Source organism: Pempheris klunzingeri, unplaced genomic scaffold (assembly GCF_042242105.1).
Source record: "Pempheris klunzingeri isolate RE-2024b unplaced genomic scaffold, fPemKlu1.hap1 Scaffold_384, whole genome shotgun sequence".
In the NCBI taxonomy this organism is placed as follows: domain Eukaryota; kingdom Metazoa; phylum Chordata; class Actinopteri; order Acropomatiformes; family Pempheridae; genus Pempheris; species Pempheris klunzingeri.
Genome location: NW_027255329.1, coordinates 10,572 through 20,579, shown reverse-complemented (window position 1 = coordinate 20,579; position 10,008 = coordinate 10,572). Strand labels below are relative to the sequence as shown.

At 28.0% G+C, this 10,008-nt stretch overlaps 1 protein-coding gene across 1 annotated transcript; it reads left to right on the top strand.

The window, feature by feature from the left end:
* Positions 1-334: 334 nt before the first annotated feature.
* Positions 335-1,587, top strand: LOC139225556 (serine/threonine-protein kinase 16-like). Its single transcript, XM_070856339.1, has 7 exons — positions 335-425; positions 478-527; positions 575-610; positions 655-783; positions 855-986; positions 1,096-1,256; positions 1,314-1,587. The coding sequence occupies exons 1-7, from the start codon at positions 335-337 to the stop codon at positions 1,585-1,587; spliced, it is 873 nt and encodes a 290-aa protein (XP_070712440.1).
* Positions 1,588-10,008: the final 8,421 nt, after the last annotated feature.

Genomic DNA, 10,008 nt, shown 5'->3' with positions numbered 1-10,008 from the left:
TGTAAAACAAAAAAAAATTATATTATACATCTATTAAATAATTTATCATATGTTTACTTAATAATTTATCATATTTCTATTAAATAATTATATGATATTTGTCATTAATTATATAAAACAAAATTTTAATCTTAAAATACAGTAAACGTGCTAATAAATCGTTAAAAAATCATTAGTTATTTCGAAAATGAGAATCTTTATATAATTAGCAAAACCATGGCGACAGATATCATGTGATGCGCTGTCATACATAATTTATATTTTATTTGGGTGTTTGAATAATTTTTTAAATATATAGATATAATATATATTTTAAGAAAATATATTATAATATATGGGCCAAATACTTTGTGGAATAAGACGTCAAAAAACATATACTATAAATAATATAGTATATAAAAAAGAAAGATGTGTTGGTGAGGGAGGTATTTAATATTATATATATATAATATTTGACACTAAATCATGTATATATAGCTTTTTCATATGTATATTTGGTAAAGATGAATGGAAATTCTTATGCTCTAGTGATAAATTAATTTATTATAGATTGTCATCTAAAAATTTAATGTAGAAACTTATACCATTATTGAGTGCTGAAACGGAAAAAGTAAAATATATGTATAATTTAACTTAATATATATTATAATTAAGATTGCGAAAACAGAAGTGTATATATGTAAAACCATACAACATGAGTCTATCTGTTGTATGATTGATCATGAAATGATTACACAAAGTAATGGGCTGAGTACAGCATTACTGCTTTTTAAATATTATAATGTAAGCTAAATTAGCTTTTTTTATTTATAATTTTATTTTGTAATTATTGTTATAATTTTTTTGTTACTTAGGGCCCAAATTTAAGTAATTTTTCGGGCAAATTAGATGGAGAAATATTATCTGACTATTTTCACCAAATACTCAAAGCTATTGAAGTACTTCATTGTAAATTCGAAGTAGGATTTATTCACAATGATATTAAAGTATATAATCATTATAAAAATAATTTTATAATATCATCTACTTTTTAAACAATAAATTTTTCTATTTTCTAATTTAATTTTAAATTTAAATTTCATACAATACTGATAGGATTCTAATTTCATGCTTACAAGTGATGATGGTGGACGCACTTATAGAGTCGTTTTAATCGACCTAGGCAGTTGTAAAGCTACGCCTATTTATATAAATTCAAGAATTGATGCTTTACGCTATGAAGAAATATTTCGTTCAGAATGTACTATGTGCTACAGGTAATTCAAATTCGATATCGACTACTATAATATAGGTTTATTATTGTAATTTTTTAGGGCACCTGAATTATTTGAAGTACCAAATCCAAGTGTATTAGGACTTGAAAGTGATATATGGTCACTTGGTTGTACACTTTATTCACTAGCATATGGATATCCACCTTTTAATGGCACTGCGTTGTCTGCTGTTTCTGCTAATATAAAATTCCCAAGCAACCATCAGTATAAATATCATCCTATTGTTAAACAAATGATTACAATTATGTGCAATCCCAACCCCGAACAAAGACCAACAATATCTGATCTTATAGATCAATACCCTTCTTTGTAATATTTTATAAATTTAAATTCTTATATTATTAGCTATTTATTGTTATATATATGTGTGTATAATTTTAAATCTATTATATTTTTTATTATGCAGTAAAACATTTGTTTTATTAAGAGATAAATCCAACACTTTACCTTATCTTATTAGATAAGATAAATCCAACACTTTACCTTATCTTATTATTAATTTGGGATTTCTCAATAAAACTAAGTTGATATAGCATAGTTTCACACATTCTGCTGTTATATTACATCATTTGGCCATATCACTCTAACGTACTTTTTTTCAACAAACTAAAAAATTTATGCAATTACAACCCTTTATTTTTTCTAAAGAAATGTGGTTGTGATTTCTCGATGATAGAAATAATTTTAGACTTTAATTTTATAACTCTTGATTTTGAAATTTGTGTGTGCTCTAGATAACTATGATTATAAGTGCATTTAAATTTAATGTCTACGCACATTCTAAATCATCAAAATAAACTCTAATTACATATGCAGTTAGTCAGAGTAATAGAATCATGATATTTTTTTATTGGTAATTTTGATATAATAACTTAAGTACAATTATTTTTGTAATATGACTTTTTCCATATTTTTGTGAGTATCGCGGCTGTATTGAGATTTAGTAAATAGTCGACTCGATATATGCACAGCGAATGTATTTTATTATGCTAATATTTCTTTTTAAGGCCAGGAGTACTTTTGTAGAGATTTTTCATGATATCACATCACACGTTATGCAAATGTTTTTATATGAATTTTTGGCTTAAAAATCTGTCTGGTATTCATATTCATATGTGCTTCAAATATAGTTCATAATGTGGTTTTTATTTTTCAGGTAATAAAGTTCTGAACATCTTTCAATTCTTAATCAAAAATCACTCACATGTCGCTCACTACCAATCAATGTTTTAAAGTTATATTAATGCTTCTTTTGAGTGGGGCTCTAAGAAAAAAAAATTTGTATTGAATCCCGCCTGCAAATATTGTCTTTTCGGTCGATTCCTAGTATTTGCGCTTCATGCCCGCGCTTGCGCATAATTTGAAATTTTTTTATCAAATTTATACCTATTATGCGACTATTTGAGCTGATAGAAAATAATATCTACTGTTAAAAGTACAAAAGAATACCTTAGAACGTAAAGAGAAATTTTGCCGGAAGAAAAATAATGAGTGCGCATGTGCATTGTGCGGAATAAATATATGAATTTTTAGAGATCAACAAAAACATAAGACATCTACGATTATTACAGTTTCCAATTAGAGATTTTTCATATAATATTAGCATAATATTATATGCATGATATTATATGCATAATACTGACTATAATTGAAGCATATTCGTCCCAATTGGCCCATTTTAAATGCTGTCTTCTTGTTCTGAATTTCCATATTAGGATTACAAAGCTGGTACATAATTTTCTGTTCAATCAGACTTTGTTGCTCTTTTGGGTTTTTTAATGAATGTTTCTAATCTAGAATGTGATTAGTCAAAAGGAGAATAAAACTGTGGATTGAATATTTCTGCGTTGTTCGATGCTTGTTTAATATTACTCATCACTCTTTGATAAGCATTCAATTGATGCAATAGAATAAGTTTTGCTTTTTATAAAGTTTTTCTCGAAATATATCAAGAACAATTTAACATTGGGATTATTAAAGTTCTCTGCATCGGTATGCAATTTTTTGAAGTCGTATTCGACAAACTCTTAAGGAATAAACGAGAGTGACATAACCCATTTAATGACACTTTTAAAATCAATATTGATTTGTTATTCTTTCGCAAGATCAAGTGTCTGAATTTTCCTGTAAATGCATTGTTCGAAATAAAACAAACAGACATGCAATTCATCTTTTGATGCCTTTTTAAAAGCATTATAAGCTGCTATTTCAAAATCAATTATTAATGTTTTTGGTAGCACTATATCGCCCTTTTCTTTGATGATTCGTATAACCTTGTCGTAACTTTTCTCTGACTTATTAGACATCAGAACATAAACTAAATGTAAAATCTTGTTGAATACATTTTTGTGAATGGAATATAGTTCAAATAATCCTAAAGGACGACGTTAAACGTTCCATCTGCAATCCAAAAGTCTGAATTGTTGAGTTGTAACAAATTTTTCTTAGTAGAAAATATTCTATTTTCAACCGAGACTGAATTGAATAAAAAGAAGGGTTTATTTAATTAAAAAGATTTGTGGCTAGAACAACTTGAATATCATTTATTTTCTTATATTTCTGTAAACAGGCAGTTTAGGGCTAAATAGTAACTTGCTTATCTTTTATTTTACAGTAGCATTATCATAAATTTTGCTTTTTGAATATAATGTGATTTCCGCCAGCGTTTTTATTTTATTATCAAAGATTTTTTTATTTATATCATCTTCTGATAGGATGTGATTTTGAAATCCAGTCTTCTGAATGCTTTCTATATTACTGATAGTACCTACTCTTGATCTTCTTCTGCAGTGTCTAAATTGGTATTTCTATAATTAAATTTTACTTTTTTTGTAATCCTTTGAATAAAAAAAATCCTCGTAAAGCATCATATCAGTATTTTTTGTCGTTTTTAGCATAACAATGTCTTTGTTATAACCTCCGCTCATTTGGAGTCTTGTATCTACTTTTACAAAATTAACACGAGCTATAAAAACGTTGTTCGCGCGTGCGTCGATTATCTTTTATTTTTGGCCAGTTTTTCCATGCCCCTTAGAAAGCGAAAATTTACATACTTCGAAGGGGTTATGTACTCTTTGCTCGGAAGGGGTGAAAGTTTTTCCAGTTTCGGAAAATAGGAAATCTGATACAGAATTATTAGGATGTTTTAAAAAAGCTGCAATAAGACGATTTCGATTCGGAAAGAATCCTTTTTTGAAAATAAGCAGGTGAAGCTTTCTGATATTCTAAGTTTCCTGCACAGTCTATCATGCTATCATGCTATCATGGAGGATAATTTTGCGGCGATATCTGTGTTAGATACTTTGATCGGAATATATTTTCAACTATTTTTAGGGTCGAAATCGATATAGTGTCATTGAAAAAACAAAATACGACAGAGAAAGGGTTCTTAAAACGATTTAAATGTTTGGCGGTGTAGCAAGAGAGTGTCTCAACAATGGATCACAAACTTTTTATTTAAGTTGCTGAAAACTAGAGTTAGGTTACATTGACCAATATCATCCAACGCAGGATCTAACGAGGTTCAATAAACCACTCAGATGGATCTAAGGCATTTGATAACCTCAACTGCTGAGGTTATGAGCATCATGTCGTTATACATGATGCAAATTTCATCATGAAAATTCCAATTTTCACACTCAGGACGTGGAAAATGTTTTGAGCGGTTATTGGAAACAAAAGGAACAAATATTATATACTCACGAATTCGAGTAAACTAATGAATTTTTTAATACTTGGCGCAAAAAGGATTTATAGGAAAAATTAATAAACTAAGTTAAAATCCAGAACCCCTAAATGAATAATTACTTTTTTCTTCTAAAATTGGAGAGTACTGTTTTGTTTTTTTGAGCATGTGCAGACATTGCGTGCCTAGACTTGTTTTTTATCACCTTCTCTGTTTTTTTTCTTATGCTTAATTTAAAATTATTTTTAGTTACAAGGTAAAACTTTTTAGCGCATCTTATTGCGTTGTGTAGTTCAAGTTTGTCACTCTTGCTTTATTGAGCGATTTTGGCCTATTAGATCCGTTAGCCATCGTAATTCAACACCTTCAGATTCTCGCTTGTAATTTTACGGTAGTGTTGGCGCTGATACCACCAAACATCTTCGCTTTAAAGTAAATGCAACTATTTCCATTTCTTGAAAGTTGGCTCTATTGTAACTATCTCAACCAAGCAGGTATTTGGTTCCAGCCCATCGGTACTGTAATTTGTGCTCCGACTACTAAAATTGCTTTTAATTTTTTACTGAAGCATATAACTACGAATTTTATCCTACAAAATACGTATACATTGATACAAACGACGGAAACAGCTGTAAAATTGGATTCTAATCCTCAATCATGTAATCATGTAGTCGGCTTGCTTATCCCTATACCACTAAGTTAATAGTCCGCTTTTAATTAGAAAACTATTAAAAAACACCAATAAATGCGTCTCTATATAGTAATTTAAAATTCATGTAGATAGATAAACGATCAGTAGAATTTTGTACTTGTAAACAAGTTAATTAACGAATAAGCTTCACTTGTTGAGATATACGTGTAGAATCAATGTTAATTTATATAGGATAGTTACAGATATTCAAAAATCAGGATATAAAATTTTTAAAATTACGAAATAATAATAAACCAGTATGTATTATTTAATTTAATATTATACAGCCCCATTGTGATGCTTACAAGGTTTTATGTGGCACATTAGGAGAATAATCAATTTATTCCTCAAAAGCAACTGCCAGGAGCCAAAAATATTTTTAAAAAACAAATTTATATATACTTCATTAAGTCTATATAAATTTTAAATAAGAGTTAGAAAAAATATCAAACACTAATTCTGTAAAATATGCTTACATATTAAATTTAAGTTGAGTTTCCTATATTTTAAACCATTCAGTGACATAAGACTTATTCGAATGTTTTCATGACCTAAAAAATAATATACCTAGGTAGTTTAGTATTCAGTTATAAGAAAGTATATGCACCTGTTAATGATTTTGTATACATAAAAGAAAATAATATACCTTGATCTTTCTTGTCAATTTGTAAAATTTATAGTTCTATAATTTCTCTAAGAGACTTTTGATGTGCAATAGAGATAATAAGATTTTTTAAGATAGGACCAAAAATAATCTTTCTTGGCCATTAGGTACAGTTGAAACCACCAAAACATCTTTAATTTTTATCTTTATATTTTTTTAAGTATTAAAGGCTTTTCGAGCAGTTCACGATGAGTTTTAAATGTTAGCTACATTAAATCCTTTTGAAGTATACACACTGAAGCAAAATTTACTATTATCTACACATCTTACTATTTTAGTTGCTATTTATTTTTCTTTTACAAAATGATAATGTAATACTTTGTAATTTCCTATCAATAAAAAACTGCAAATTTATCGTGACCTCATTGAAACTGATTCTTGGGAATCTACTCCTATAGAGCATTATATTCACTTTCTCTGCATATTGACTCAAAACTATGATAAATTTATCAGGAAATTAACTTTTCCCTTACTCAAGATAGCTAGTGTATTAGCACTGCTACCATAACTTTTAATTTAATATATTTAGCTATTATCTTTTCTTAGTTAAAAAATAAACGTCTCGACATAGCTTATTCGGCAGTAAAGTTTTAGTTTGATTTTATACATACGACGCTGTAGGCACTATCAGTGGAATCACTCATCATATTTCACACATTTACTCCACACTAGGCCTTAGCGGATTTTCCGTGGTAGTGTTAGAGTTTAACCAACTAAACATCCTCATTTTAGGGCGACCACCACCCCTACCTAATTCATCTCTTAAATATAGTTCCCGTGGATCTCACCTCAACTAGAGCAAAAATTTACTCCCAGTGCATCGACACTCGATTTTACCCTACCATCACACTTCCACTACCAGTATGATCTATAATTTTTTTTAGGACCATGCAATTACAATAGTTTTACTAAAAACTTTGAATTAAGTGACCTGAAAGACCGAAGAAAATATGCAACAACGCGTCTAGAGCTCACGCCTAAAAATAGCATATAGCAGTTAGCCAAATATCTGCTAGTCTTTTATTATCATGTATTGCCACCGTGACAAGAAAATAATGAATGTGAAAAATTATGGTAGTTACAATGTTTGATTCAAGTCATAAATTATTTTAGTTTACAAGATAAAATCCTTAACATATTATCAATGTAGCATATTTGCTCCATTAAATAGTGTGGCATCTCATTAGTATCACATTATCGTCAATAGCATTAACCAGACACTTGTCAAATATTTCGTGATAGAATTAGATATTAATTCATTATAAATCTTCCTTCTGGATTGTCATACCTGAGCCTACAATTCAAAGATATTGGCTTTATGTGAATTATATGGACAAAAAAGATACATTCTTTTTACACGAATTCCGATTTTACTGCGATATCCGTTTTCCGAGCTACGAAATTAATCAAAAAAAAGATTGTAGAGCCAAAGCGTTATCATATGGTTTGAGACATTTCGGATTCTTATTTACAATACACCTTTAGAAGTTATCACATCATTGACTTAAAACTCCCACATTTTAGTTTCGTAGAAACTACTAGCATAGACCCGTTTCTGCTTTAAAATACCCATATTGTGGTTATTTTCTAGTTTATTACCTTTTTATGCGATAATTTAAGAAAAATGAAACAAAATTTTGTTCCTTCGATTTTCTCATTTTACTATAATTTGATTAGCTTAAAAAACAATTTTTTCCTGTAATATTATTCTATTTAAGGTATTTCACAAAAATAATAATCTACAATTTTATATAAAAAATAATGAAAACTAACAAGTTTTTAACTATTAAATCTTCTTTAGTTACTAAAATATACTGTTCTAGGGCGTCTCTTTAATTAGCGATAAGTCTATTCATTGTCACATTTTCTTTTAAAATAAAAAATACATCCTTAATCAGAGGAATATTCGAGAGTATGATGTAGACTACAGATATTCAGTAGATGGACCTTAAAAGTTTCTTTTTTGAGCATAAGTGATTAAAAAAGAAATTATCAATGGCAATCATGATTTATCTTTCAAATAACACTATGTATAAAATCACACAATCTTCCATCGATTAATTCATCGCTAACACTTCCTTCAATAGCTAAAATTGAAATTGTTTCTTAATCAAGAGCTAAACGAATATAGTTATTCGTAACACGTGGGTATTTACCTATTCAATGAGAAATGCAATAATTTTGTGTATAAGTTCATATATCTTGAAGATATATACCATCACAAGCATCTTTAAGAAAATTATTTAATTACAAAAACGTTCGTTTATTAGTCACTTACGTGATAGTCCCGTAGTTTTCAAAAGCCTCCATATCGTGTATTTTGATAAATAGACAGATTCACTTTATAATGTCTTTCTACACTAAGCTGCTTAAAATTATTCACTCCTGTTGATTTCGCACGTTTTTATAAAAAGATACTCCAGATACTCTTCATCGCTTCTTTTGTCAAAATTAATTGTAAATAGTGGAATCTCATAAAAATCTAATAAACTTTCTATCTCTATTTTATTACATTTTTTTAGCTTATGAATGAGATGTGCTCTTAAATTTCCCATTATAGGCTTTTGAAACACCGACCGAGTTGTAAAAATATTTATAAAATTTATAAATTTTTTATAAATTTTATAAAATTAGTGGGTGTACAAATATTAATTTGGTGATATAATACAAATATTAATTTTGTGATATAATACAAATATTAATTTGGTGATATAATTCTAAATTAAAGAAAATAAGATATAAGAATAAATGACAAAATAAAAATATATCATAGAATAATCAATATAACATTATTTAGTGTGTCATAAAATACACCGCCAATTTCTCGGATAATTCCTTTTAAAAACAGAATTTGTGCCTAATAATTTCACATCCTCTGACTTGTGAATTTTCATGCAATCTAATGCCTTATTCATCTTATTTGGTTGTAGATCTTAGGATAGTTAGACTTTTTACATAAAAAAATGTAGGTGATGATGTATATTATCTGCGCTGTCATCCAATATTATCAAACTCTTACTTATTATTTTGCAACAGTATGAAAGTTTAACGAAATGTACTTTTCATAATGATACTATATGTTTAACTCTACTATTTAAAGAGATTTAGAAAGTAAATTTTTTACACTACTACATCATCACTTAATCCTCCTTCAATTACGCGCATAATCCGAAATATTGTCAAAAGGCACTTGGTATATTTTTATTAGCCATTTTTAATAGAAAGACGCAAAAAATTTAAGACAGTTGTAGATAAGAATATAATTCACACATATTAAAGTAAAAGGAATTGATCTTTGGTATTATACACCTAGGAATATTTGAATAGTTACTAAAGTTAATCAGTAATTCAATCATAATGTTTTTAGCGTTATAACCGAAGGTTCTCACTAAAGAAAATCATATTTGCAAAAAATAAAGAATATTTACAAAAAAAATAGTTATCATTTTAATTTAAAAAAGTCTAGATTCAAAATTTATCACTATTTCTTAAGTATTACTTCTTTTGAGCCTATACGATGTTACACAACATTCACGGATGCTTTTTTATTTATTTTTCTTACTATTAATAAAGACTAATAAAATATCCCAATTTGTGAATCTCCTAATTTTCAAAGATATTAGATCTACGATAATATTCGCCTTATACTGGCGAATAATTTAATATCTTACCAAAATAAAAATTAGCGCCTAAT

Coding starts and splice junctions, on each gene's coding strand:
- LOC139225556 (XM_070856339.1), top strand. CDS start 335: ATGGGCCAAATACTTTGTGGAATAAGACGTCAAAAAACATATACTATA. Junction 784..854: donor TGCTTTTTAAATATTATAAT/GTAAGCTAAATT, acceptor TTTGTTACTTAG/GGCCCAAATTTAAGTAATTT. Junction 1,257..1,313: donor GAATGTACTATGTGCTACAG/GTAATTCAAATT, acceptor GTAATTTTTTAG/GGCACCTGAATTATTTGAAG.